The sequence below is a fragment of the Trypanosoma cruzi genome, genomic scaffold, assembly GCF_000209065.1.
Source record: "Trypanosoma cruzi strain CL Brener 1047053516679 genomic scaffold, whole genome shotgun sequence".
Taxonomy (NCBI): Eukaryota; Euglenozoa; class Kinetoplastea; order Trypanosomatida; family Trypanosomatidae; genus Trypanosoma; species Trypanosoma cruzi.
In genome coordinates, this window is record NW_001849442.1 from 105,804 (window position 1) to 133,449 (window position 27,646).

General features: G+C 48.5%; 12 protein-coding genes across 12 annotated transcripts, besides 32 other annotated features; all 12 read left to right on the forward strand.

The window, feature by feature from the left end:
- Tc00.1047053506637.10 (hypothetical protein, conserved) lies at positions 1-2,291 on the forward strand (the record flags this gene model as incomplete). Its single annotated transcript, XM_807156.1, has 1 exon — positions 1-2,291. A coding segment is annotated over one exon (2,291 nt), but the record flags the coding sequence as incomplete, so codon positions are not given.
- Positions 1-3,921: a sequence feature (heterozygous, Esmeraldo-like haplotype).
- Positions 1,082-1,115: a microsatellite.
- Positions 2,300-2,342: a microsatellite.
- Positions 2,363-2,382: a microsatellite.
- Positions 2,611-2,678: a sequence feature (T-rich).
- Positions 2,767-2,816: a sequence feature (T-rich).
- Positions 3,429-4,499, forward strand: Tc00.1047053506637.20 (hypothetical protein, conserved; the record flags this gene model as incomplete). Its single annotated transcript, XM_807157.1, has 1 exon — positions 3,429-4,499. One exon carries the CDS (start codon positions 3,429-3,431, stop codon positions 4,497-4,499), a length of 1,071 nt encoding a protein of 356 aa, XP_812250.1.
- Positions 3,922-3,931: a sequence feature (haploid, Esmeraldo-like haplotype).
- Positions 3,932-4,019: a sequence feature (areas merged during assembly that could not be assigned to a particular haplotype. This can correspond to areas where the two haplotypes were merged or to regions with more than two copies in the genome that were merged during assembly.).
- Positions 4,020-5,157: a sequence feature (haploid, Esmeraldo-like haplotype).
- Positions 4,745-4,793: a sequence feature (T-rich).
- Positions 4,845-4,873: a microsatellite.
- Positions 4,938-6,971, forward strand: Tc00.1047053506637.30 (hypothetical protein, conserved; the record flags this gene model as incomplete). Its single annotated transcript, XM_807158.1, has 1 exon — positions 4,938-6,971. The coding sequence occupies one exon, from the start codon at positions 4,938-4,940 to the stop codon at positions 6,969-6,971; it is 2,034 nt and encodes a 677-aa protein (XP_812251.1).
- Positions 5,158-18,741: a sequence feature (heterozygous, Esmeraldo-like haplotype).
- Positions 7,026-7,083: a sequence feature (T-rich).
- Positions 7,096-7,197: a sequence feature (A-rich).
- Positions 7,304-7,336: a microsatellite.
- Positions 7,844-7,872: a microsatellite.
- On the forward strand, positions 8,151-9,221 carry Tc00.1047053506637.40 (hypothetical protein, conserved; the record flags this gene model as incomplete). The annotated part of the gene is made up of 1 exon (XM_807159.1): positions 8,151-9,221. The coding sequence occupies one exon, from the start codon at positions 8,151-8,153 to the stop codon at positions 9,219-9,221; it is 1,071 nt and encodes a 356-aa protein (XP_812252.1).
- On the forward strand, positions 9,525-11,915 carry Tc00.1047053506637.50 (hypothetical protein, conserved; the record flags this gene model as incomplete). The annotated part of the gene is made up of 1 exon (XM_807160.1): positions 9,525-11,915. One exon carries the CDS (start codon positions 9,525-9,527, stop codon positions 11,913-11,915), a length of 2,391 nt encoding a protein of 796 aa, XP_812253.1.
- Positions 12,059-12,088: a microsatellite.
- Positions 12,266-13,966, forward strand: Tc00.1047053506637.60 (hypothetical protein, conserved; the record flags this gene model as incomplete). Its single annotated transcript, XM_807161.1, has 1 exon — positions 12,266-13,966. One exon carries the CDS (start codon positions 12,266-12,268, stop codon positions 13,964-13,966), a length of 1,701 nt encoding a protein of 566 aa, XP_812254.1.
- Positions 13,998-14,041: a microsatellite.
- On the forward strand, positions 14,197-15,645 carry Tc00.1047053506637.70 (hypothetical protein, conserved; the record flags this gene model as incomplete). The annotated part of the gene is made up of 1 exon (XM_807162.1): positions 14,197-15,645. The coding sequence occupies one exon, from the start codon at positions 14,197-14,199 to the stop codon at positions 15,643-15,645; it is 1,449 nt and encodes a 482-aa protein (XP_812255.1).
- Positions 15,727-15,748: a microsatellite.
- Positions 15,778-15,818: a microsatellite.
- Positions 16,485-16,538: a microsatellite.
- On the forward strand, positions 16,697-18,268 carry Tc00.1047053506637.80 (uncharacterized protein; the record flags this gene model as incomplete). Its single annotated transcript, XM_807163.1, has 1 exon — positions 16,697-18,268. One exon carries the CDS (start codon positions 16,697-16,699, stop codon positions 18,266-18,268), a length of 1,572 nt encoding a protein of 523 aa, XP_812256.1.
- Positions 18,742-18,840: a sequence feature (areas merged during assembly that could not be assigned to a particular haplotype. This can correspond to areas where the two haplotypes were merged or to regions with more than two copies in the genome that were merged during assembly.).
- Positions 18,745-18,769: a microsatellite.
- Positions 18,781-18,881: a sequence feature (T-rich).
- Positions 18,841-19,664: a sequence feature (haploid, non-Esmeraldo-like haplotype).
- Tc00.1047053506637.90 (hypothetical protein, conserved) lies at positions 19,119-22,274 on the forward strand (the record flags this gene model as incomplete). The annotated part of the gene is made up of 1 exon (XM_807164.1): positions 19,119-22,274. The coding sequence occupies one exon, from the start codon at positions 19,119-19,121 to the stop codon at positions 22,272-22,274; it is 3,156 nt and encodes a 1,051-aa protein (XP_812257.1).
- Positions 19,665-25,634: a sequence feature (heterozygous, Esmeraldo-like haplotype).
- Positions 22,591-22,637: a microsatellite.
- Positions 22,830-22,872: a microsatellite.
- Positions 22,872-22,917: a microsatellite.
- Tc00.1047053506637.100 (tyrosine phosphatase isoform, putative) lies at positions 23,151-25,022 on the forward strand (the record flags this gene model as incomplete). The annotated part of the gene is made up of 1 exon (XM_807165.1): positions 23,151-25,022. One exon carries the CDS (start codon positions 23,151-23,153, stop codon positions 25,020-25,022), a length of 1,872 nt encoding a protein of 623 aa, XP_812258.1.
- Positions 25,635-27,333: a sequence feature (areas merged during assembly that could not be assigned to a particular haplotype. This can correspond to areas where the two haplotypes were merged or to regions with more than two copies in the genome that were merged during assembly.).
- On the forward strand, positions 25,680-26,345 carry Tc00.1047053506637.110 (hypothetical protein, conserved; the record flags this gene model as incomplete). The annotated part of the gene is made up of 1 exon (XM_807166.1): positions 25,680-26,345. The coding sequence occupies one exon, from the start codon at positions 25,680-25,682 to the stop codon at positions 26,343-26,345; it is 666 nt and encodes a 221-aa protein (XP_812259.1).
- Positions 26,480-26,554: a microsatellite.
- On the forward strand, positions 26,670-27,443 carry Tc00.1047053506637.120 (hypothetical protein, conserved; the record flags this gene model as incomplete). Its single annotated transcript, XM_807167.1, has 1 exon — positions 26,670-27,443. The coding sequence occupies one exon, from the start codon at positions 26,670-26,672 to the stop codon at positions 27,441-27,443; it is 774 nt and encodes a 257-aa protein (XP_812260.1).
- Positions 27,334-27,646: part of a sequence feature (heterozygous, Esmeraldo-like haplotype) that runs on past the window's edge.

Here is a 27,646-nt window from a genome sequence, read left to right on the forward strand (position 1 = left end):
TTGTGATTCGGACGTTGAAGGAGCGCCTGGTGTTTTTGAAAACCGACATGTCGAAACGCTCTTGTCCTTCCACGTCGCTTTGGAGTGTTGAGAGTGTGTGTGGGAATAGTGTTGTGCCAGATATTCTCAGTCGCTCAAACCTGGATCGTTTTTCTACCCAACTCCTTATGGGCGTTAAAGAATTGAGGCCGGAGATGCTGTTGGGTGATACCATGCAAGACCTGCTTGGTGTCTCGGACCTCACAAAAAGTGGCGGGCAGGCAAGTCTCTGTGTCGAGGGGGAAAGTGAGACGAGGGATGATTACATTTATCCATTTGAGGCGACAAAGACTTATGAAGTGATGCAAGGGCATGGCCGTGATGGAAGAGCCAGCGAACACTCCGGTTTTCGGACGTCTGTGGATGAGGCAACTCAAACGAGGGGAGCAGCAGCCCATGAGGGTACGGCGCCGCCTGCACCAGGAACGAGGCCGAATAACGACGATGCTTCGACAGAGTTCAGTTTTTCCGGATTTCCCGACTACAGAACGTCGGGAAGTTTGATGGTTTGGCCACCCTCCCCCAATACCTGCTCGGAAGAACGTCATTTTTTACCTTGTTACAAAAAGCCGACTGTTCCTTCCAAAATAGAAAGACGCAGCGATGTTTCCAACGAAAGTAACGCGCGGGCGATTAATGAGATGCGGCAAATTATAGAACGAGCCCTCCAAGAAATCAATGAATTGAAGACGAGACAGGTGAAACTCAGTGCTGACATGACTATTCTCCAACGCTGTTTACGATCTCACGTTGCGAACGAGGCGAAGCAGCCACACTCTTTGGAAAGGCAAGCTCCTGAGTTGCAAGAAGTGCAGGGGCCGGATCGTGGGAAGGAGGAAACGCAGTTGGTAAGAACAGAGGCAGAGTGGACCCCGTTAACTTTCACGGAGTTACAGACGCTTTGGCAGAAGTTGGAAGATGTTCTGCAGGGCCTGAGAGCACACCATGAGGGTCAAATGAGTCACTTTATTCGGCAAGTGATCGATCGGTTTGGACAAATCAATCAAATTGTCTCTTACGCACTCACCAAACTGGATGCGTTGCAGCTGCAGCAGCAACAGCAGCAGCAGCAACAGGGGGACCACCATGACAAGATGGAGGTCGCTCTTCCTGTTGATTTGATTTCTGATGGGGAAAAGGTATATTTGATGGTGGACGTTCAGTGTTGTACCACTGAGCACTGTGAAGTCTTGCTCCCCATAAGTCTCAAGGCAACGGTGGGCATGTGCAAGCGCGAGCTTTTACGACGGCTTCACCGACAGGGTTTAGTTGACAATAACATTTCGTACGCCGATGTTATTCTCCTGCGGGACACACTGACATTATATGAGGAGGACGTTCTTGGGGATGTTCTTGTTCCCGCGCTTCAAAACATCGGTGCTTCAATGAAATTGGTGAAACTGACGCTGCGCACAATATTCCCTAAATCGGTGCATAGTTTTTCTCCAACGAACGACGATAAATGTGCAAGAACAACTAGTCCAACAGCTCAACACAATGGGATTCCTTCAGTGGGCGCTTTTTTGGCTGACCCCGTGGCCACGAGTGGTCGTGACGCACGTGCTGCCATGACGACATTGGAAGGGCACTCTCCGTTACAACAATACGCCGCGACCGTGCGTCATTTAACACCCGCGGATAATTTACGGTTTGAGGACCTTGGTGTACTGCGTGGGGGGGCTGCGGATGAACTCAGCCAGAACGAGTCGCTATATCGTCGACTTATTTGGGAGCTGGAGCGTTCAGAGCTAGAAGAGCTCCGTAAAGACGAAAAATTGCAACGCGTTGCCGTTGCCAAAGAAGGACTAAAACGCGTTCGTCTCACGCTGTTGGATCGTGTGACGTACTCCACTGTGGAAGGACACCGTCACGTGGCCCGCAGTGCCCTTGAGAATTTGGACACTCTCTTGGTACCGGGAGCAACCGTGGAGGAAATATGCATGGCAACCAAAATGGCACAGAAAGCAGTGAAAAGCATTGGCAATACCCATGGAGAGGACAAGCGCGTGGCCGAAATGCAAGAAGCCATGCGTGCGGAGCAAGAAAGAAAGCAAAGAACGATTGAAGAAATCAAAGAATTATGCGACGAAGTTACCCATCGGCTACGTATCCCTGCAAATCTGTTGAAACGTGCGGAGTCAGTTGCGCACGACGCGCAGCGTGCCATCACGTTGGCACCCAACATGTCTCTAAAGGAGCTCGAAGAAGTGCATCAATCTTTGGTAAATTTTCGCGCTGCAGTTTGTATCTAAAAGAGGGGTTTCTTTCTTTTTTTTTTTTTTTTTTTTGTTGTTGTTGTTTTTATGCGTGCACGTCATCAGAATTATTTATTTATTTATTTATGTTTCTACTCTTTAATGCTCGATTCTTGTTTCACCTTACGGCGGGGTGTATAGTGCGCCTTTTTTCCTTTACCTTTATGCTTGCGTGAAATCAAACTCATGTAAACCAATACCACGCGTTTCAGAGACAATAAAGCAGGCACGATGTCCCACGCAGGGAAAAAGGAGTGCGTTGGGGAGTACTGCTCCAGCGGCAAACGATGCCAACTCAAAGAACGTGTCATTCCGATTTATTTTATTTTTTTTTTTGCATTTATTTTTGTATATATTCATATATTTTTATAGCTATATATATTTCCTTTTGGTGAGGAACACAATCGGTTTGACACAGGACACGGTAAAGAATATGTCACTCCTAAATAATATAGAGGCTTATACTAGCAACGTTTCTGTTTTCCTTGTTACTTTCTTTTTGAGTTTTTGTATTTGTTTTTGGGACTCCTGTTACCATCACAATGGTAAATATTAGCACTGCGTGTATTTTTATAAGCTTCAGGAAGAAATGTGTACCAAAATGAGGCTGAGCACATGAGGCAGACCGACAGAGAGAGAAAGAGAGAGGCTTTGGATATATATATATATATATACCTTGGCTTCCTCATTGCGAATTTATTTTTATTTTCAAAGATACCGCGTTGGAAGGTAGCGAGAGCGCCGTTTTTGTTTTTTTGTTTTTTTTTTTCCTGTTTTCCCACCCTATTTTCCGGTGCTGCCCTTCACGAGGGGGACTCCGACGGCTGCGTGGCTCTTTTGATGGCTGCCGCTTTTTTAGCCTCCAACGATCTCTGTGTTTACGGTATATTTTTTTTGAATGTGTTTGTTGGCTGGCGTGTGTGTGTCTGGGTGTGGGAGAAATCCTCTATGAACTGTGTGGAGTGCTGGGTGCAGTGAATAAACTGTTTCTCTTGTTGCACCTTGTCCTTGTAGGAAAAGGGCGCCAGGACCTCATACAAGCGCATATTCCCTGTCCTTTTCAGAGGGCAAACTTTAGGAAGAAACAGCGGCGAGAGCGGTAGGCAGGAGAGGAAACAGGACCAAGAAGGGGCCATGTCGCAAGAGACACTCAGCGCGAAGCAAGTGAATCAGCCCGGTGTTCATGCGCCGGAGGTCAAGGCGTTGCTCAGTGCCCGGGCAAGGTACCGAACAGTCGTTGTAGTTGCTGTCACATTCCTTCTGCTCGCTTGTCTTTTTGTCATCTCCAGCTCGTCCTCGGAACAGGGTGAGGGTCGATACCGGCCGAGGGCGATTGTGCTGATTGTTCCCCACCTTCCACCGGACATGCTGGAGGCGGCCATGGCAAGCAATAAGGCCCCGTTTCTTGGTCTCATCTCCGCTGCGGATGGCGTCTATGCCCGGCCTCTTGCGAAGAACACGGAACTGCCGTCGTCCCTGGTGACGATTCTCACAGGCAAGGTGAGCTCGAGTGCAACGGACCTTGTGGGTGCGACGAGTTTTCTGGGGAAGATGAAGAAGGCCGGGAGGAAGCCCGTCGTTCTGGCGGCGGCGGCGTACTGGTCGGCACAGGTGGCGGCGGCGGACGGCAACTGCAGCCGTGTGGGGCTGTTTGACTCGGAGTGCTCCGGTCTCAGGTGCCCCGCGGCAACCGAGGCGGCGTACTGCAACGCCGCGGAGAAGCTCCTGTCATGTGACGGCAAGGCGCAGCTTTACGAAGAGGATGTTCTGGAGGCGTTTCGCCACCTCATGCAGCATGATGGCGACCTCCTGTACGCTCACGCCAATGCCCTGTGTGGCACGGTCAGCACTGACGAAGAGCGCATGGCTGTCTTGAGCGACATCAGCATCATGGACAGCACACTGGGGAAGCTTGCGCTTGCCGTCATTGAACGCTCCAGCACGGCGAGGGAGAGCTGGCTGATCATGCTTGTTGGTGCGGGGGGCAACGGTCTGGAAAGGGTTCCGTTGGTGATGGTGGCGTATGCGAAAGGAGGTCTTGTGCGTTTTGGTCCCATACCCGAGGAGGCGACACTTGCCGATGTTGCCCCAACCGTGCTGCATTGGTTTGCTCTTTCCCCCCATGGCGACGCGCAGCGGGTGCGAGGCATGTGCTCCACGGGTGTGGCTGCCATCAGCTGCGAGGCCACCACAAGATGGCCATGAGTCTGCTCCGTGAAGGTGAGGTGAAAAAAATGAGGCGTGCTGTTGTGGCGGTGCTAAATATACATGTTTTTTCTTTTGTGTGTGTACTGCAGAATTAACAAGATGCGGTGTGTGTGTTTGGTAAGCATTTTTGTATGCTTGCTCATAAATAAAAGTATTTGACTGTTGTTTGATATGACTACCTGTTATTTCTCGTGACCTATAGCGATGCAGTTGAATTTGTTGTTTATGAAAAGGCATGTGCATTTGTTTATTGCTGTTTTGTTTTGTTTTTTGTTTGTTTTTTGTTTTTTTACCGGGAACAGAATGATGTTGATGATGATGAATCCGTGTGGTCATGCCTCCTTTTTCTTTCTTTTTTTTTTTTTTTTTTTGTGTGTGTGTGTGTTTGTCGGGTAGGCTGTTCTTTTTTGGTTTTTTTTCTTTGTTGTTGTTGTTATGGAAGAAGATAAAACAATGACGGAACTCGACGGTGTCGAATCGCTGAATGCGGTTGCCGAAGAAGAAAAGCATGAGATTTACGCATCAACGAAGCGTCGCCACTCACTGACGAAGGATGGGCTGAAGGCGTTGCGTGAGGCCACAGTAGAACAGATAGCGGAGAGCGACAAAGATGTGGCGCGAGCCATTTCTCTTTTTTTTGGCAACCACGTGTATGACGCGGAAGAAATCTTTGCAAGGAAGGCAGGGGTGGATCCTCTCTATGCGCTGGGTGCGGCCTGCATCTGCACAATCAAGGCCATGCTGTCATTGACAAAGAGTGACATGGAAACTGCTGTGGAGCGAATTTCGTTTACAATCACGTTTGCGGAGGAAATTGTTCCTTCCGAGAAGAGCCTTTTTAGCAAATTGGCGGATGCCTTTCGGAGAAGTAGTAACAAAAGAAGGCTTCTGCCAGGTGAATTCCGTGCCAAGGCTGTCCTCGCCGATGCCTACTTTTTCCGTGGCTTTATCCTGTTGCTGCAGCAGAATTCCATCAACGGTATTCTGCGGGGTGGCATGGCTCTTAACAGGAGCTACTGTTTATTGAATTCCCTGGCAAATGAACTGGATGAGCTGAAGGAAGAGAAGAAGGGAAGTTCCTACGATGAAATTGGGCTCGATTGCAACAGCGTATACAATGCACTGTTGGGTTTTGGTTGTGTTAATGTCGTTATGTCTATGCTGCCGCCGCGTATTTTACGTGTTCTCAACTTTTTAGGTTTCAAACATGATCGAGAACTTGGGGTTGCCCGGGTGTCCCAGTGCTGGGAAAGCAAAACTCTTTTGGCCCCTCTTGCCGGTCTTTTTATTGTGGCATTCAACAGTTTTCCTCCCGGATTTTGTTCACTCACTAAGCCGGTGTTATTACCTGTGGCAAAAGCAACGGCAAGCGACGCAATCAAGCGACCACCCACGGAAAACTCGGTGATTCACCTGTGGCTTACTGGGCGCATTAGTCGTATTGAACTAAACATGGATGAAAGCATTGCCATCTTTTCCAGGTGCTTGGAAGTGGCCGATAAGGGACAGATTGCGAGGTCCATGTCACAGTTGCGAGATTTTGCTGTATATGATCAGGCATGGAACTTTGCCGTGTCAATGCGATGGGAGGATGCCATTAAAAACCACGCCTATCTGGAGGAAAGTTCGGCTTGGTCAAAAATCTTCTACGCGTACGCGCAAGCATGCAGTTATGAGATGTTGCTGCACAGTACCCCAGAAGGAAATGTGTCCGAAGCGCTCCATTACAAAAAGAAGGCAACAGAAGCATACTGGCGTGCCGCACACTACAACGTGACGGTAATGGGCGGTAGAACCGTCGTGATTGAGTCTTTTGTCGCACGCAGGTTGCATGACATATTTCGCCAGGCCGGTGTGCCGTATCCCAACCCGGGTAATAAGAGCGCAACTGTCCGCCCGTTAACACCCCCGCCAAGAAACTTAGTGCTACAAAATATTGTGCAGTTACCCATGCTGGAATTATTTGTTCTCTTTGAGCTCATGCATCAGCTGTCGCCCTCTCATCTTGAGGCATTTGTTACGATCATTGATCGGGAGTTGGAATCCAAAGCGCCGGCCTCTTTGCAAACGCCGAAAAGCGATGCGGTGAGTGTGGACCACATTCAACCCTCCACCAAAAACAGCGGATCTCTGGAGAAACAGCAGGGCGTTGTGCTGACGACTATCAAAGCGATTGTTCTTTCCCACATCCCCGGCAAGGAGGAATTTGCCCTCAATCTCATTCAGCAGAGCAAAAAAGTGGCCTGCGAGTACAAGGGGCGGAGCTGCACGGTGGCGTGGATGCACTGTTGGTTGCTTTACGAGGAGGCCACTATGGCGTTTAACAGTGGCGATACAAAAAAAAGCGTAGAGCTTCTGAGCCGAGCTGAAGACGTGAACGACGATCATATATTTCGTACTGCCATAGAAACGAAGTTGCACTTCGCCAGGTGGGTCGTGCGGGACACAACACACAAGAAAAAGAAATAGGCAGGCCAAAGAAAAAAGGAAACAAAAAATAAAACGTGGAGCTGCATGCCACAGTTTTTTTTTTGTTTGTTTGTTTTTTCTTTGGATTCTTTTTTGCCAGTTTTTTTGTTTTCAGCCGTAGCATAAAAAAGAAAAAAAGAAAAAAAGGGGGAAAAAAAAGGGCATATAAACAAAATAAACAGAAGTGACAAGGAAATGGACAGAAAATAAAAGATAAATAAATAAATTGCTGGGCATTTAGCCACTAATATGCTGGAGTCAATCCTACAGGCAATAAATGCCTATACGTTACACGTGCTTTATGTCTGGTTTAATTACAAATTTAGGCGTTGAAAAAAAAAAAAAAAGGGAACAAAAAAAAAAAACAGATGGAATTGTTGGTTTACTGCGGAATTTCATTTGTTAAATATATACATATATATATGTATTTATATTGCCGAATGGATTTGCAACCAGATGAGGCCAAATAGGTGTTAGGGCATCTTGTTGTACTTTATCTTTTCTCTGTGGATTGGTTCTTTTTTTCGTTTCAAAGATACCGCGTTGGAAGGTAGCGAGAGCGCCGTTTTTTTTTTTGTTTTTTTTTTCCTGTTTTCCCACCCTATTTTCCGGTGCTGCCCTTCACGAGGGGGACTCCGACGGCTGCGTGGCTCTTTTGATGGCTGCCGCTTTGTGAGACTTCAACGATCTCTGTGTTTACGGTATATGTTTTTTGTGAAATAATTCTTTTGCTGCTTTTTTTAATTACTGGATCCATCTTATCCAATTTGGAATATTTGGCGCACCGGAATAAAGTGCGTTCTTCCGTTGTTCACCTTCCACTCTGTAGGGATAGAGGAAAAGATTGCCCATATGTGCATATTTCAAACATTTTATTATTATTATTATTATTGTTGTTGTTTATTGCGGTGTTGCTAAAATAGGTGTTTGACCTCTATTCCAATGAATGCTCTTAGAACTGCTTTGAAGGAGTTTCAAAAAGGTACCAAGCATAAAAAGGAGGAAAACATTGCTAAACAGCACTTGTTTGCATTTTAAACGTCCACCACGATTACATTTTCTCCTTGCACCGGTGTCATCAAACAAGAATAGAAACTTAGGTTTTAAAAGGTAGCAATATTAACGAAAAACAGCGGCGAGAGCGGTAGGCAGGAGAGGAAACAGGACCAAGAAGGGGCCATGTCGCAAGAGACACTCAGCGCGAAGCAAGTGAATCAGCCCGGTGTTCATGCGCCGGAGGTCAAGGCGTTGCTCAGTGCCCGGGCAAGGTACCGAACAGTCGTTGTAGTTGCTGTCACATTCCTTCTGCTCGCTTGTCTTTTTGTCATCTCCAGCTCGTCCTCGGAACAGGGTGAGGGTCGATACCGGCCGAGGGCGATTGTGCTGATTGTTCCCCACCTTCCACCAGACATGCTGGAGGCGGCCATGGCAAGCAATAAGGCCCCGTTTCTCGGTCTCATCTCCGCTGCGGATGGCGTCTATGCCCGGCCTCTTGCGAAGAACACGGAACTGCCGTCGTCCCTGGTGACGATTCTCACAGGCAAGGTGAACTCGAGTGCAACGGACCTTGTGGGTGCGACGAGCTTTCTGGGGAAGATGAAGAAGGCCGGGAGGAAGCCCGTCGTTCTGGCGGCGGCGTCGTACTGGTCGGCACAGGTGGCGGCGGCGGACGGCAACTGCAGCCGTGTGGGGCTGTTTGACTCGGAGTGCTCCGGTCTCAGGTGCCCCGTGGCAACCGAGGCGGCGTACTGCAACGCCGCGGAGAAGCTTCTGTCATGTGACGGCAAGGCGCAGCTTTACGAAGAGGATGTTCTGGAGGCGTTTCGCCACCTCATGCAGCATGATGGCGACCTCCTGTACGCTCACGCCAATGCCCTGTGTGGCACGGTCAGCACTGACGAAGAGCGCATGGCTGTCTTGAGCGACATCAGCATCATGGACAGCACACTGGGGAAGCTTGCGCTTGCCGTCATTGAACGCTCCAGCACGGCGAGGGAGAGCTGGCTGATCATGCTTGTTGGTGCGGGGGGCAACGGTCTGGAAAGGGTTCCGTTGGTGATGGTGGCGTATGCGAAAGGAGGTCTTGTGCGTTTTGGTCCCATACCCGAGGAGGCGACACTTGCCGATGTTGCCCCAACCGTGCTGCATTGGTTTGCTCTTTCCCCCCATGGCGACGCGCAGCGGGTGCGAGGCATGTGCTCCACGGGTGTGGCTGCCATCAGCTGCGAGGCCACCACAAGATGGCCATGAGTCTGCTCCGTGAAGGTGAGGTGAAAAAAATGAGGCGTGCTGTTGTGGCGGTGTTCCATTTTAATTCGATGACGTTGAAAGTGAGCTGAAATTTGTCGCAGTGTAGCGATATATATATATATACGATGAAATGGGGAAATGGTCATAAAAATGGAGATTTCTCTCTCCTGTTGTACGGCTTTACTTGTTGTTGTTGCTTGGATTTCATTATGAATTGTTTTTTCTTGTTGTTTGTTGGGGTGTTGTTTTAGCAGATACACGAGAGAATTGAAGAGAAACGCCATTGTGGGAAGACGGGGTGGCATGCAGGGTGGGAAAGTTTCTTCGTTGGCCCGATCGAGTGGCGACGCGGAGGCTGGTGTCTCCACTGGGGAGTTTGCATCGGTTCCCATGATAGATCGCTCCCTTTCACGTGCAGCCGCAGTCTTTCCGGCGTCTTTTGCGTCGTCTTTCGTTGCTGAAAATGAGATTACCGCTGCCGGGGTGAATGACTCCGCGTTGCACGATACAACTGTTTTTTCTGATCTTAGTGACGAGATACAGAGGGTTGAGGCTCGTCTGTCTGCCATCCGGGAGGAAGAAGCTCGGTTGATGCCCAAGCGAACAGTTCCTGCAGTGCCAGCTCGCGAGAGTGGTCGTTTTAGTTCAGCATTAGATCTCAAAACTGGAGATTATGCAGCCGAGCTGAACGCTTCGGGCAGTTTTCGTCTGAATTCTCTTAGTAATGCAGATACTCTGTCAACAGAGCCAGATGTCACCTTTTGTAGGAATTCATTTCCAAAGGGTGCTGCAACGTCCATGAGTTCTTCAGGGCGACAAAGAAGTCCACTGCATAGAACAAACGCCTCATTGGCATGTGCCAATGATTTAACGAACACTGTATCGGAAAGAAGGCATTACGATCCTCTGGAGTCTGCGCCATCGTCAATAGGAGGCATGCGTGATTCACGCGTAGAGTCTGTAAGGCCTCTAGTAGAGCCGCGAGACCCCGTCTATTCTCTCGTAAACTTTCTTCGTCCGCTTCGCGTAATTGACATTGAAATCGATACGGGTGTCTATGAGAAACTAGAGGTATTTGCAGGTGAAGACATGGAGGGGGTTGCACGGCGGTTTATTAAAAAGCATGGTCTGAATATGGAAAGGGCCTTTAAACCCCTTTACGCGTTTCTGTCGTCGTTGAAAATTACTGAAGTGCGAAATTCTCCCCTAAAGTCCCCAAAAGAAAAAGTATCTCCTCCACATGGCTCCAAAACCGGCACTGCTACTGTCCCCAGCCATTTTAGCCACTTCCCTTTTAAAGGAGACTCTGGCAGAGTGAAGCCCAGTTGCACGGAAACCCTGGGCCATTCATCTGAGGCCAAGAATAAAATTGCGGCATGTGAAAGAGCACCACGTCGTCATACTTTTGATCATATTCGTCAGCATCCCACCAGAGGTGCCTCCCTGGACAAAACACGGAGGGTGACTGCTGCAAATGGCGTCTCACATTTTGTGAAGCAAGCATCAGATCGCATCGTGAGGGAGGGAAAGACAGCGATGTCGGGCCGATCCCAGAGGAAAAACACTTCTCCTCAACACCAAACACACCGAACGAGCACGCCTTTGAATGGTTTAAAGAGTCCCCGGGCCGTCTGTCAGATGAATAAGACAAAAGAGTGCCGCCGTGGCAATACTCCGACATGGCTTAACGTGGAAGATACCAACGTGGCACCCGCAATTCCGGTCAAAAATACTATTCCCCCGGAAGTGGTGGCGGTGGAGGTGGAAGTCAATAGACCCACAAGGACAAGAACAAATAGTACAGCAAAGGTACGGTCCCAAAATGGTGTTTGCAACAATTTCTCTTCACAAAGAAGTTCATCCGAACTATGTCGAGGTCTTGGCACGGCAAGGAGCCGTAAATCTTCCACTCTTGAGGAGGAGCCCGTGCCAACCTTCAGGCCCTCTCTTGCTCCAAGAAGTAAAGAATTGGTTGCGAAAAACCCGGAGCGTCTTCAAGGCCCCACCTATGCACGTCTTCATGCTCACGCTCGAAGATTTTCAAAATCCTTTACGAATGCGAATGCAGAATGCACTGGTAAGCCGAAAATTCTTTCTCGCAAGCGTGAAAACAATTCTCGGGTGCCGGTGGGACAGCGTCTTTACGATCAGGCAGTAGATCAACAACATCGTATGCAAGAAAGGCAAATTAAGGAAAAACAACGGAAAGATGATGAAGAACGATTCGTCATTGCTGGGCCTCAAATTAACAAAATTAGGCGACCGAGTTCGAAAGGGAGGGAGGCGCAATCATCCACGTTTTGTGCCTTGCGAGCACGCCCTTCAAACCATTCGAGACAAAATTCGTGTGTTTTGAAATCCCATGAAGAAAGAGAATTAGAGGCATGTACCTTTGTCCCGGCTGTTAACCCTGCATCGGTTCGTATATTCAATATGGTTGTTCGTGGTCGGGATTCGGAGGAGGAGTGGGGGGAATACGAAGGAAACTCTCAGGCGAATTCGGTGAACCCTTTACCCAGTGGCGGTAGTCGATCACAAAACAGTGAGAATGTCCGAAGGACATCTTCTGTTGCGGACCGTTTGTTGCGTCATGAACAAAACCGTCGCAAACGGCTTGAAGAGGAGCGGTTGTTTAGAGAAAACTTCGATTTGGCGACGGGTCGGCCACTCTTTCGGCCATTTCTTGGACGTTAGAAGAAAGTGGAAGGAGCCTCGTCGTTGCTCCTGTTACACTTTTGTGGTTGTGTATTGGCAATTAGATACGACTGGCAGCATTTTTCTTTCATCACAACGTGATCATTATTATTATTATTATTTTCTTGCTGCTATTGGTGTTATTTTGTTTTTGTCTTTTTGTTTTTGTTTTTTATTTCTTTGAATTGGAGTTTACTTTGCAGTCGTTAAGGCGTGTTTTTTCCCCTCTTTTTTTCTGTTTGTGAATATGAGGACGGTGGACGGTGAGCAGAGATACATTCATGTGTATGTGGACTGCTTGAACTGCTGGTTTTTCTTCTTCTTCATTTTATTGGACCTGCTTAGCCCTGATGAAAGCGATTCGATTTGACAAGCCTCGATTGGCTTCGATTGGATGTTGTGCAAGAGTGATCAAGGGAATGCCCCGCATTGACGGTTTTAGGGCCTACTCCATGGAGCAGGGCATTGCGGTGCATCCACGGCGGGAGCAGGTGAATTTGACTTGCCGCTCCTTGCATAGTGCGTTGGGCTCTCTCTTGGAGGATCGTCAGTGTTTGTACCGGGACGCGGTGCTGAGCGCAAAGTTTTCCCCCCATCGTCATGAATTAAAAAGCCTTTTACAAAGGGATCCCATGCCTGTTGCCGGTTCCGCGAATGAAACAGAACTAACAAAGGCGAGGCTCTTGGGTTGGAGGGAGGAATGGGTACGCGAAGGGGATAGTGGCGAAGACTCCCTCCTAGCGTTTTACAACGCATTCCTTCTAAGTTCTTTTATCGGGTCGGATGCCGATGTACGTCTGGTGTTGGATGTGATGCGGGATCATGACCATATGGAGCCGAATGCCGATACCTACATTGCAATCATGCTTTCACTTATTGCGGGAAGTAATCCGTCAAATCGTACGGCAGCTGATGTGGCTTTTTATTACTTTGGCCATGCCTTTAAGTCAAGGGGAGAATCATTTATCACAGATAAAATGTGGGGGACTTTATTTATTGTTTGTGCCGTTATGAAGGTTGCGGGGAAGATCGTTGATCAGTGGTGGGATCTTTTTGTGAAAACTTGTGGGGATGCATCTGTCCCGCTTCCGTATACCGCCGTGCATGGAGCTCTTACATGGTGTTCCGCGAATCGCGATGTGGAACGGGTCATGCGTTTTTTCCACACCGCAAACAGTAGGGGTTTGGTTGTTGTTGCAGCGGATGATGGGTTACCCTTGTTCATTGGCAGTGGGGGTCTTAATGAACCAAGCAAGGACGAACGTGTGCAGATGTGCCAGTTGAAACTGTTGGTGAAGCTGATGGTTACAGTAAAGTCCATTAGGATGGATGGTGGTGTTCGTGAACTTGTTGTAAAAGACATTCGACGCCTCATTGGACCAGATCTGTTGAAATTGGCGCCTTGGGGGGTCATTAATGATCTTCTTAGTGGTCTCTCCATGCCGAGTGCCATGCAGTTGTTGAAGTTTCGTTCCATGGATCATCCAGAAGGAGATGGAGCCATTCCATTTGCATTATGGGCCTCACTCTTGCGACGTTGTGCCAGGGATCATCACATTGACCAGGCAGAGTCGGTGTTTCTTTTCATTCGCAAGCGGTTTGAACTAACGGGCGAACAGAAGGCGGAGTTGGTGGAAATTATGATGCGTATGTTTGCAACTTTGCCACAAGGGGATTTTGCCTCTGCCATGGCCCTTTTTTTGGAGCACGTCTTGCGTCACCCCAGTGGGGAGCCTGCGGTGAGACCCAACGCAACGATGTACAACTTGTTGATTCGTGCTGGAGACTCACGCAATGCTGCCATGATGACATTTCTTGAGGCATGCGCTGCAGGGGTTGAAGTGAATGAGGAAACATTTGAGGCGGTCATGGGTTGTCACCGCCACACCACTCTCGCATCGCTCACTCGGAAATTGCCCCATGACTATAGTGCTTCTAAACTTGATGAGCAACTGCACATTCCAAGGAATGTCGATGCTCATTTGCGCCGGGATGAGGCGATGAAATTGCGTGGGAAACAGTTGGTGGACTCTACAGGTGAAGTAAACTGAGTTAAGTGGCGAACCGGGAAAGAAGACGCGAGTGTGTGTGTGTGTGTGTGTGTGTGTGTGTGTGTGTGTGTGTGTCTGGTTTTTTGTTCTTGTTGTTGTTGTTGTCATTTTTAATTTGCGCTTTTTTCTGCGTGACGTGTTGAAACGGCGATAGGAGGGAGTGGTGGGCGCGTGGAAAATTCGGTTAGGAAGTACATAGAGTGAGGAAGAAAAAGAGGAAGAGAAGAAACATGTCATTGCCAACTAACACGCAATGCGATGACGCCTCTATTTCCTCAACGCCCACTGCCGCCCCCCGTGTCAATGTTGTCCCGCTGATCAAACCGCGTCACCAGAGGAGGCAGCGGGCGTATCATCATATGGAGGTGACAGACTCGTCAGGGGATCGCCTATCCGCCACCACAGCACTCCAGCAGCATACAAGGGAAGTCCTCACCGTTCGCAATGGACCAATGACTTATGAACAGGAAATGTATTTTCACCCTCATGAGTTGTACAAGCATGGGAAGTATCAGATACATACGAGCAGTGTCGGCTACAGCAGTGGAGGAGATCTTGTGATCACACGCGAGTGCGTCTCTGAGCCAAGCGATGTGGATATGGGTTTTTTGCGCTACCGAACTGAAATTGACAGGGCCATTTGTTTGGATCCCAAAGCCCGTCGACCCCTTTCAGAGGATGAAGCGAAAAAAAAGTTGCGCTTTAATGTACCTCGCTATCGCAAGTATCCCGGTATTCGCGCCCCAAGAAACCGTAAGGTACGCAATCGCCTTTTGAATGATTACTTCGCCACGGAATATGCACGTAAAATCATGGAAAAATACCGTGAACGTCAGGCGAATGGAGAGGAAGAAAGCGATGCATCGCCCCCTGTGCGTCCTGTATTTGGAAACCTTCCGCCCTTCTTTTTAAAGATGCTTGACCTTGACGAAGATGCTCAGACGCGTGCTCTTGAACGATGTGGAGTTCAAATGCGACCCCCATTTGTTTCTGGACCCAAAGACCCCGATTCAGGCGAAGCACGTTTTCAATCCATGAACGCTCGTCTGAGGTCGGAGTTGGTGCATGCACTCTCCAGTGAATTTCTTACGCGACAGATTTTTGATTTGGAACGTGCCTTTGCCGCCTTCATTGTAGAAGGGAATGTGAATAAACCACTGGAGTACAAATTCCGCGATGGATACGGACGTCTCGTGTGTCACGGCGTTGCAGCGTACTATAACCTTGTCTCCGAGTCTCAGCAGCAGCCCGATGGCTCCAAGGTGACTATTGTGAGTTGGCCAAAAAAGAAAATACATTCTTCTGTGCCACTTACTTTGCCACGTACAAGTCTTATGTATATACTTCGAAAGAAGCGTGGCGATACTTCAAGTTGCTCCTCGACGTCCACACCGCAAACCACGCCGTTTGCGCATGCTGAGGAGCCAGAACTTCTGCCCCTACCATTTAATCTGGACGCGGCATCGACAGACCATGAGGTAACTACCGTGCCAACGCCCACCCCGGAGCACGGGAATTCAGCGGACGACGGAACTCCCCGGCCCCTTGCGATTTATGAACCTTTTTGGAGGGGTGCAGCCGAGGGCGCGGCCAACGACACCACACAAAAGAAGAAAATGCACAAGGCCATGAAGGCGGCGCAGCAACAGAAGGAAGAACTGATGGATGAAACCATGTAAGCTGATTTCTCCGGCAGCAAATGCTGTTGAAATCATCAATATTTTGTTTTCCCACCTCCCTTTTTTAGTGTGTGGACGGTCTTTTTTTTTTTTTTTTTTTTTTGCGTGTGTGTGGTTTTCTCGTGTGTTGACTTTTTTTTTCTGCTTTTTTTTTTTTTTTTTTTTTTTTTCTTGCCTCATAAAACCTTCGTGAAAAGGCTCGGGGAATTTCCCCGCATAAAGAAACAAAACAAGTTGCATAGGAGGGGGGGGGGGGGGGGGATTAAATTGGTGAGTGGCATCTCGTTTGCGTGAATGTATGCGAGCGAATGCATTGGGATCACGTGGACGACTTAAGGGTGTAGAAGGGAGGGAAGGCAAGGGTTCATTTTTCTTTTTATTTATTTTGAGTTTCTTATTGATGTTGTTTTTTTGAATTTTGCTGAGTATTTTACTTTTTGTGTTTTTTGCGCTTGTGGTGGTGCTTTCTTCTTGGGTACTGTGCCTCGAGGCACGCATACGTGGCCACACACAAACGAGCGCAGGTGACGTGAAAATAGAAGAGGAGAAGGTGGTGGTAGTAGTGGTAGTGGTGGAAGGAAAAGGGTGGGAAAAAAAAAGAAAAAATAAACAACGGTTATTATATGCCTTATTTACACGTGAATGTAAAGACCAAATCAGCGTCAATGACAAGAATATTGAATACGAAGCAAAAGTAGAGTTTGTAATTGTGATTTTTTGAAGCGCGCACGTGTTTGTGTTTTTTCTTTTTACGAATATTTGTTCATTTACACCATTGTCCTTCAGGTGCATAAGGAAATAGAGCTTTCAATGATCCCTTAATTTCGGTGTCTCTCTCCATACATATATATTTATATATATTTATATACATATATACATATAAATGCATGTATCTGTGTTTGTGTCTATGAAACTCTCGAGTTAGTGTGGTGTCTCCGTGTGATGCATGTTTTGTTTGACGTTTCGAGTAAACATCCAAATTCTCTTCTTTCTGGGTGTCTTCTGTTTGAATGTGAAGCAACCACCGTGGGAACAGGTGGTATGACTGTAAATGATGCAGCGGGATATGTGGAACGTAACGTACATACTTCCCAGGGGGAACAAGGCGGTTTATCGGCAAGTGCCACTGCGCAGCATGGATGACCTTATTGACCTCACGCGTGAAGCTGCCATAACATCGATAAAGTCGCACCAAAAAAGAATGTTGCATTTCTCTGGAACTGATAAGGTGTGTGTCATTCCTGGGTTTGTTGTTCATCATCTGCCACCAAAAGAACTGATGCATCTTGGCCCCATGCTGCTCACCCCCGATGCCGAGAGTTGGCATTCCCTCCTTCAACGACAAGGGGATGCAGCCCAAATAACTTTGCAGTTTAAGCGACAGAAGAAGCGAAAGGAAGAGAATGACGCGCCATCCGATAAGGCTCGTGACTCCATATCAACTCCTTCACCTCTGGAAGACATGAAGACACGGCACCTTTCGGTATCCCCCGTCGGCAAAACGGTGTCGACGGAGGAGGAAGACAGAGATGTGTCTGTACCTCTTTCACCAGAGACTCAAAATGCCGTAGAGCCGAAAGTTACTCGCGTCTCCTCTCCTTTGGCGAAACAAAACTCACCGAGCCCCAAACTCCCGGCCGTACTGGCGCGTCTGCGGGAACACATAGGCGTTCGGCCAGAGTCAAAAGGCAGTTCGTCACCATTTGCCCACAATACTTTCACGCTTGAAAGCAGTGCCTCCCCAACAGTACGTGAATTTGCTCTCATGTATGTCTTGAAGTGTTTGAGGGAGCTTTCACGTGGAGGTAGCGCTGGAAAACGGAATGTGGAAGCATTTTCTTCAACATTCATGCCGCGTTCTGACACGGCGTACTTTGCGGCAGCCACCGTGAAACTTTGGCAATCGAGGCTTCTGCTTAGCCCTGCGGCCATGAATGAAAAGTGGATTCATCTCCCTCCACTGCTGCGTGATGCTCAGCGTGAGTACCTCAAAAACCTCGTGAGCGAGTTGCGGTTGCGGCTCCGTGACGTTGCCCGATTAGAAAAGAAAGATCCCTGCCATATAAAAAGGGAATCCTCATCCTTACCGGTAAAAGAAAACCCATGTGAAGCATCCTCCTTATACGGTGGTAAAAAAATGGGAAAATTTGGAGCAGGTGAGCCGCTTGTTCTCATTGAAGAGGTGACGTACTGTTCCTCTAGGAACCCGCCGCCTTTGTCAGTAGGCCACGTCACGAATGATGGGCTTCTTGTTTCTCTGCGTGTACCAAAATACGTCGATGTACACGAAGAAATTGTTATCGTTGGATCCATTTACTCCAAAAATTCTATTAGATTGTGTTGGTGGCTTGTAGAATACGGGATTTACTTGCAGAAACCAGAAATGGCACATGAGGAAGGCAAACAATCCCCTGTTTTGCTCTCACTTGACGAGTTGTACCTCCGGCGTCGCATTGCAACATTTCAAATAACACCCCACACGTTTCTGCTTATTGTGAAACCTGGATCACTCTTGTCGTCTCGGCGGTATCGGTGTGTGTTGGAGGCCTGCGAGGTCCGAACCGGTGAAGTGAATGTCAGTGAAATATGCTTTGAAACGTTTTCCAAGGGGCTGTCAAAATAAAAAGCACTCACGCACGAAAAGGGGGGAAAGAAACACATGCATACACACAAATAAAGGATATTATGGGCTTTTTTTTTTGGCACTATTTGCGTGACAACGAGGTGTGTGATTGGACTTGAAACGAGAAGGGCGGTTTGGCGTTGTTCTTCAAAATAATTGGGAATACAAGAAAAAGAAAAGGCTTTGTGGATTAATCAAGGTGTATGTGATGTCGGAGAGCTGTAATGCTGAGGAGTTTTTGGACCTTTATTGGGTATTTTTACTTTGTTTGTTGGGTTATTTCTCCTTGTGGTACATTATAGGGGGGAGGGGGGTGACCGACGGCTTTTGGTTTGCTGCGACACTTCTCTGACTGGAGAGACAGCGCCATCGGGAATTCGCAACGGGCACTTTCAGGAGGAACAAAAAGAACTCTCATATTTTTAGTGTTTTTGTGATTTATATAATCCTTTTTTTTTCCATTTGTCTTCTAATTATGTTGTTGTTGTTGTTGTTGCTGTTATGGCTCTACATTTCCTTTTTTTTTTTTTTTCTTTTTTGCTTCTCTTTTCTTTTTGTAGGGTTTCTTCCTCCTCACTTTTTTTTTTTTTTTTTCTTTTTTTTTTTTTTTTTTCTAGCACTATCCGTGGGGTGGCGCAGGGGTGAGGTTCCGCGGTGCTCGTCGAGCGGGGTACGTGGCAGACTGCCTTCGGGTCTTTTGCCGCTCGGCCTCCGTACGACGTTGAACCGAGAGCTTCCTCGCATACGAAGCCCCACATCCAATTGATACACAGAGGGGCGGGAGGGCGGGTGAGGAAAAGAAGAAAAGAAGAAGGAGTGGAGGAAGCAAGGGCACAGACACGGGAGAGAAATGAGGCTGTTCTATGGATCATCCCTACCTCCCGGGTTGGAGGGACCCACACGCGGCGAACTTCGTATTCGAATAGAGAAACTGCTCCTGAAGGATGATTTGGTCACTAGGGGCATGTCGTCGGATGTTCCCCACGCGGGTTCACGCCCATACGCCGTTCCTGTTGATCACTGTGCGGTGAATCCATTGTTTTGGGGTGAGCAGAATCCCGCGTGCCACTGCGTTCCGGCAACCCCTGGAAAGCCACGTGGTGTGGTGACACTTGTGTACCCATTAAAAACGTATGAGCCGCAATTCAGGGAGTACCTCTTACACATGAGCCATTCCGAGCAAAAGGGCCTTCAGATTTCTGTATTTGTGCCTACTAGTTACAGTGGTCGGCATCGATCGGTTCCTGTAGGAAAAAGCATCGTTGCATTGGACACACTTAAACCCTCTTCTCCAGTTTCTGGGTGGTTTACTATTATGAGTGATGGAGCGTTCATTTCTTCGACTCCGTGTGATAAAGAGATGAATCTCCCTGGCATTTTATTAGAAGTGGGGAGGCTGAAAATGACTTTCACAATGACCTTCTTTGCACGTGCACCCCTGTCACCTACAAGCCATGCATCCCGCAGCACTTACAAAACATCCTATGAGAAGAATACAGAAAAAGAGAAAATAGGAGGCAGCGAGATGATGCAGGATGAAGCACGTGGTGAACAAGAGGTGCAGCCCGCGCAGGCTCCGCCAATAGTCTCTACCGAGTCTGGTGTCATTGCCCCAATTAATAAACAGCAGCTGCAACAGCACCAAGAAAAGCAACAGAGCCATCATCAGGGCCATGGCGGTGCGACGGAGCAGATCGCAAAATCATCGATGATGCATGAGAATGCGGGATCCGCCTTGGCATTTGACCCTCGTCCGTCGTCATCCCTCTTTCCTCCTACAGCAACATCGATCAACTTCAATCAAAAGATGGCCGTAAGTGAGTTGCTTCAGAAGGGTATTAGTCTGCGTGATAAAATGGCGCGGGTGCTATCTCATTCTACGAGTTTTGAGGATATGGCTCCCTCGTCCAATTTTCTTACCTTTCAACCACTGCTCAGCGTGCTTGGAGGTCCTCCATCTTACAGTCTACCCCTTACTGGTGCTGAGCATCTTCATGGTGGTCTCTCGATCCCACCTGATTCCACTGAAAGTTCCGTTAGTTCAGCAAGCGTTGAGACCGTGGTGAGCGATACAAATGAATTGGGTATTGACGCCTTTCCTGCTGCTGGTGCAGGTGCGGACAAAGAAAAGTCAGGAGAGTGGTGTGATATTCCAACTGGAAGACGCCCTTTCAGATTTCCATTCCAGTCTTCAGGAGTGTCCCAAAAAGAGGACACATATGTAGAGGTGGACCTCTCTCGCATTGCCTTTTCTTCAGGGCGAGCAACACTTGGCATGGAAGAGATGCGCGTGGGCATTCGTCTGTCAAGGGATGTGAAGACCGACGAGCCTGTGGAATCCTATTCTTCCTACGTTCACCGCGTTCCTCTTGCTCGCGGAGCCGAACATCACATCATAATTGGCTTTTCAGTGCGGTCATTCAGCGAAGACAGAAGCCGAATGGTCATATCTTTTTACCGGGTGCGTTCCGCACCCGTGGCAAACCCCCCTGGTGAGCTATTGTTGCCTGTGCCCGCTTCAGCGCAGCGAGTGCTTGTGGAAGAGATACTGTTAGGAATGTGCATTGTTGGTCTGCATAGCCAATCAAGGGATATTGTTCTTCATGACCCCATCAGCGGTGAAGATCCGACGCAGGCCCATTTACGCGTGAGCACCCGAAGCGGTAAGATGCCCTTGCCGGAAGACAGTCGTCCTAACGTGGGAGCCGCCAAGGAAGGAGATGCAAAGAACCCTACCTTAAGGTTGGAGGGAGGAGAAAAGAGTCAGGTGCTCGTGAATTCCGCCGAGCGTCATAGCCCAATTGAAACTCAACGAGGCACTAAGACCATTAGACCTAAGGTGAAGTATTCACACATAAAGCAGAGTGATGTGGATTTACGGAGTTCTTCTTCGTCTTCCTCCTCCTCCCCCTCTTCATCACCTCCATCGTCATCGTCTATAGAAAAAGTACCACGAAAAGTAAAGGTGAACGCTAGTGGTGATGAAGGAATTGGTGCTAGTAGTTGTACTGGTCATGGTGATGGACGTGGTGTGGCGCCCGAGCCGATCTACGCTCATGAACAGCGTCCTTCTAATTCTCTTACTGCTCCCATTCCGAATACCATGATGACAAAAGCAGCTGTTTCGAGTGTGGACCAGTGTTTGTCCCCCGTGGAATTGGGTGCTTTGATGGACCTTCATGCACCAGGAAGTTGTGATGGGAAGAAAGTTCTTTCTTATGCGAGCGACGCAAGAATGGCAGATACGTACTTGGATCAGACTTTGAAGAAACCGGCCCTAGAACGGTTTCGTATTCATGTCTCGATACGTGCTGGAAAAGAGCTACCGATGGTGACAATAAGCCATGAGGGTTTCACGTCAATATCACCTGTTGCCGCGGCGGACCAATTAGACAGTGGCGTACGCTCTGCAGTCACATCTGATGGAAGTCTTATTCTTGTGGACAGCAAGCATCGTGTCTTTAAACCTCCTACAACATTTTTTGTTGTTGAAGATCTCTTTAATGGGGTGGATTCCCGGGCGGCATCCAGGGGAATCGTGCCGGATTGGTTTGTGGAAGCCGCTGTGCGTGGAAAATTCGACCGCACCTTAATAGTGCCCGAGTCTCAGAGTCCACAGTATGATTATGAATCCATTTTGTCTATTCCCCGAGAGGCAGTTTTCATACGGCATGCTGTTAGCGGCACTCATGCCACTTTTCGAGGCGCATCCACACTTCTTTCATTGGACGACACAATTTCCAAGGCGTCAAATAGTGCCTTTTGTTTGCGAGAACTGCGTCTGACACTGTGGCATGCCGTCACCGAGACAAGCGTGGCGTCATCCTCTGATTGGAAGAATGATGAGGAACGCTTCTGGGCCCAAACAGCTCTACTGGGCGAGTGCCGGGTAGACCTTCGCTCATTGCGCTTCCTAAAAGTACTTGATGGATGGTACCGTATCAACGCCATTGATAGAGTGGAAGAAGTCGTTGGTTACGTCCGCGTGAGCGTGCGGCTGCTTTAAATGAGGAGTTTGCTGGCGAAGAAATCAAAAGAGCGATGGAATACGAAGAAAATGGTAAAGGGATTTAGTTGTATAACAACGGAATATGAAGGCGTCTCTGGGGAATGGGAGAAAAGGTGGCATCAGGACGATTTGTAGGGCCTGAGAAGGACGGTGACAAAAGTATTAAAAGATGAGCCTGAAGTAATCGTGCACTGGCGTTGCCAAGCTTGGTGTGACTGGTTGCACTGTTGGGTTTATTGTTGTTGTTGTTGTTTTTTTATTTTTAATTGGCAGGATGGATTGGTTAGATTACGAAGAGGGAAAATAAAATTATAGAGGGAGAGATGGAGAGAGCGAAAGAGAGAGGGAGAGAGAGAGAGAAAAGGGAATGTCACTCTGTTGCTTGGAACAGTGGTGTGTGGTCATGACGCCCGATTGGGGATCGGACAGCACCAGTGTAAAAAGGGACGTCGATTGCGCACAGGATGCCGAAGCCGATGGCAAGGAGAGGTTACGGTTTGAACTTATTCTCCTCTGTTTTATTTTTGTTTTATTTTTTCCTTTTTGGATGTGTCTCTTTCTCTTTCTCTTTCTCTCTCTCTCCCTCTCTCTCTCTGTGTGTGTGCGTGTGTGTGTCTGTCTGTCTGTCTATGTGTTGTGTTGTATTGTTTTTGTGTTGTTGTTGTTGTTTTTGAAAAAAAGATGCCATGATGTGGAGTACTTATTTTTGTATTGCCCTTTCTGCGCCACATGCATTCCAAACATTGTAGACTTTCTTCTTCTTTCATTCGTTGTTTGTTTGTTTTCACGTAACCCGCTTCTGCTGTTGAAGGGAGGCGAGGAGTTAGCTTCCAAGCTTACCTGTCTGTGTGTAAGAGAGAATAGCGGCGTTGAATGCACCGATATCCGTCCGAGAATTGTGAAGCACCTCTTTTACCTCCGGATGGATGTAATGAGGAATGCCCTTCTTTTGTTTTGCAGCAGGATCGCGGACATGTTGACAGTAAGATTACTGGCGAGAGAGATGTCTTGTGTGACTCCATTGCAGAGGATACACCCTTCTTGCGGGAGTGGAATTCATCCCTGCCCCCGGAATTGTCCGTGGCTCAATATCTCCCACAAAGTCTGAGGAATGCAGAGAGAGCGGCACCACTTGCTTGCGTTGCATCTATTGTGTGTTTCATTGAGGGCACGTTTATGCAGCTGTTGTTGTTGTTGTTGTTTATTTTTCATTGTGCCATTACATTCTATGGGTATTTTGCCAATGTTGGGGAAACGATAATTATCAGTTTTGTCGTTGTGTTTATGTTCAATGCAGAGCATGCCTTAATGATCCTTAACGAAGGCAAAAATCATTTTGGACCGCCACCATGTCGAATTGTCATCCTTATTACAGAATGTTTTTTACTTTTGGCTCTCGCGTTGGAGCTGTTTGCATTAATAGTGTGGTGTGTGACTGCGAAGACGTTTGTAAATCTCATTGGTCTTCCGGTTGCCGTAATGACGTTTTACCCACGGTGTCGACGGTTGCAATTGGCATTCCGTCGACGTGTCTCATCGGAACGCCGTCGATATCGAGAAAATGGCTTTGATCTTGATCTGTCAATTGTGCATTCCACGGTGCTGGCGATGTCGTGGCCAGCAGAAAACTTTGAACGTTGTTTTCGCAATCCTGCTGAGGAAGTGGAAGCTCTGCTTGACATGATGTACGGCCCTCGTGCATATCTTGTGGTGAACCTCTGCTCAGAGCGGGGTTATAAGAACCCGGGATTGTTTCATGGTAACTTCCTGCGCTACATTATGGATGATCATAATCCGGCGGAATTAGATGAAATGTTGTCGTTTGTCCGGAAAGCCGGAGGGTTTGTGCGCAAGGATCCTGAACACCGGGCTGTTGTGGTGCACTGCAAGGGAGGTAAAGGACGCACTGGGACAATGATTTGTGCATATCTTATGTACAGTGGTCTTCAGCCAACCGCAGATAGAGCCTTGGAGCACTTTGGGGCGATGCGTACGGCCCCTGGTGAAAGGTTTCAGGGTGTCCAGACGCCTTCACAGGAACGTTATGTTCGCTACTTTGAAAAACTGTTGGCTTCAATGAGGTCACCGTTTGCTTTAAAGAAGAACGTGCATCAAAGAAGGATCACACATATGGAGTTGCGTAACATTCCGTTTCTGTGGTGGGAAGGGGGTATCGGCAAACTCTGGTTTGTGGTGATTTTAAAACCATCTACGGAGAGACATGTCATCTACATCTCCAACCCGACTGTTTCTTTTAACCCACACCCACCGGACGATTCGGTGATGCGTGTACGGTCCTGTTTGCATGACATCTGCGTGCCAGCAGAGGATTCTCTGTATAGAGGCTCCCAGGAAGTCAACTTGTCGACACCCATGTCCCCGTGCCACGATACTTTTTTTGTAAGCGTGTGTAATCAGCGTATTGAGTCCGCTACATTTGATAGAGAGTATAGTGCTTCAGTATTGAGGGAAAAGAAGGAGTTGAAGGTGACACTGGAGGCACGACAGCTACAGAGTATTTCACCAGTCGTTGATGATGTAGTCGTCAAATTCTACTATGCGCAAAGGAGTCCTAACCCTCTTGCTCCTCCCATGCAATTTTGGTTTCACACAGCCATGGAAGGGAATGAAATTCACCTCAGCAAGTTACAGTTGGACGGACCTCATAGAGACGCAAAAGGAAAGTGCTACCCGAATGATTTTTCGGTTATGTTACGGTTCAAAAACGTAGTGGATAAGGATTAGTCCTGCTTAAAAGGTGGTTTTCCACTTTTCTAACGGAGTTCTATCTGCTTCTCTTCTTTGTCTCTTTCTTCTAATTGATTAATGGTCACGCACACAGAAATACGCACCCATCCTATCTCCCATGCATGTCTGACTACGCAGATATAGCTACTAAATATAAAGTGCCGTGATGCACGCATGTAGCTTCGGGATGGGAGTACTGATATTGTAGTAATGGTTTCATCTCCTGAGGAAAATGGTAACAAAAACAAAAAAAAAAAAAACTTGTTATTAAGAAGTCATTTCGGACAACCTCTTAATGGGTACCCTTCTCCACAATTTGTTACTTGTGTGCTTGTTGTTTTTTTTTTCCTTCTTTCTGGGGGGACGCCCGTCTAACTCATACTTCATCTCGAACCCCAAGCAAGCCACACCAATCGCGCAAAATTCATTCTTTTTTTATATCACTGTCGACGTTTCTTGTTGAAACACATCATTTTCTTTTTTATTTTTGCTGTGGGAGGGTGCGGTGGGTTCTCCAGGGCTACACATCGGGGCAGCGGAAGAGCGCGGTGAGGCGTGGCCACCACTGTCGTTGTCTGTTGTGTGTGGTTCCCCTCCGGCTCCCTCTTGTTCAGCAGGCGTTGGGCTGCGCCGTTCGGATGCAAGTCAGCTGCCATGGCGCTCACAATTGCCCTTCGAAGGAACTCACACTTCTCCCTCAGGCCACTCGGTGCATTTCTCAGCCTTGTCTCCGCCTCTGCCGCCTTGCGGGAGGCGTGTGAGCGGAGCGGAACCCCGCAGCATCTTTTGGAGGGCGCCTTGGAGCAGGTGCGCCTGGCAGAACATCACGGAGCCTCTGCACCGGAATTGGAGGTGACATGCGTGCGCGTGTACGCCCCACCACCACTTGCAGATGCGACCTCCCACCCCATGTTGCTCTTCCGAGGAACCCCCGACGCAAGCATCGAGGAGCGTCTTCCGGCAGCTCGGCGGCGGCCTCTGTTCTTTTCAAGCTCACTGCGGGTCGCACTGCCATTTGGTAGAATTGACGGGGCACGCGGGAAACACAGGGTGGTGCTCTGTCGGGTGGAACGTCGCCCCGGGCACCAACTCTTTAACAGGGTCGTAGCCACGGAAGAGGATTTGAGGCTGTTTGACAGCGTTGGTGGCGACTTGGACCGTTTCAGTCTTGCGAAGACCAAACAATCCGCCTCCAACGGCAGAGGAGATGAGGGCGCATTTGACGGCGTGGTGGAGTGGCTGGATGGTGGGGCTTCGTACCGTTTTGATGCTGCGCACGCGCGGATTCACACATTGCTGTGCATCGACGTACAGTGGTGAGAAGACCCTTGGAGCGGCGCACAGGAAGCAGGGAGGCCCATCAGGTCTTTACAACCAATTTGGGCAATGAGGGATGTGCACGCATTCTCCTGTACTTTTTTTACTCGGAGCCTTTTGGTTTTCGTTGTTATTTTTGTTTGTGTGTGTGTGTGTGTGTGTGTGTGTGTGTGTGTGTGTGTGTGTGTGTGTGTGTGTGTGTGTGTGTGTGTAGTTTTGCCTCTCATGCAGTGTGGATATAACTTGTTTGCTCTTCCTCTGCCGGCGAGCATACTACTTGCAGTCGAAGGAGAAGTGGTTTCTCCGCCGCACACAGTTGCACATAGGATGCCCCCGAACGCTCGCCTGCGCATTCGCCTCATTGGCCCCAGCGGACACAAGTCTGAGTACCACTGTGCCACGCTGCTTGGGAACTGGCAGGAGGAGCGAATGTCATTTGGTCTGAAGGACCCCGCGAAGGAGCCGCTAGAAGGCCAGACGACATATTTAGCGTCATACAGGGGCACCAAGAACGACGAGGAACTTCTTGCAGCTAAGCCCCCTGGCTGTTTTTGCGCCGAAGCACCCGTGCAGCTTCTTTTCTACCACGGCGACATCGTTGCGCCACCGCAGAGCCAGTTCACCGTGCACGAGCTTAGTTACACCCGTCCGACGAGGGACGTCGGGGCAAGCCCACTCAAGACCATCCTGGACAAAGAAGGCATATCTCAGCGGCGGGAGAAAACAGAGGCACTGCGCCGTGCCATGGGATTCAGTGGGCATCGGACCGCCGTTGGAGCTCCGTCCTCCCTCGGAAGAAACACAGAGGCGGCACCTTTGGCGTATAGCACAAGGTGTGCCACAAAAAGGGACAACGAATATATGCAAACAACGCGTCGTGGGCACTATCAGCCAGCAAAGCTCCCGCCTATTGGACGTCTACAGGCGAAGGAGCGGTTCCTGACAACCAAAAATGTCACTTTTGACGCAACAGGGGAATACCTCAAAGACAACATTGATGAATACCCTGCAGCAAGTAGTGAATGCTGGGGGCAGTTTATGGCGTACAAAGACGATCCCATGAACAGAACAAAGTTGCGGGAGGAATATGAACGACCATAAAAAACGTCATTCATGCCCGTACGAGCGAGCATCCTCTTGTGTAATGTATCACTGCAAACAGACGACGCGAATGAAAGAGAAGGGGAACAAGGTGTAAGAAAACACGGGAAGGAAACAACATCGGAGTAGATTGTTCTTTTGTTCAGCATGTAAGTCATTATCGGACAGTCCTTGAGACACACGCACACACACAAACAAAGGAT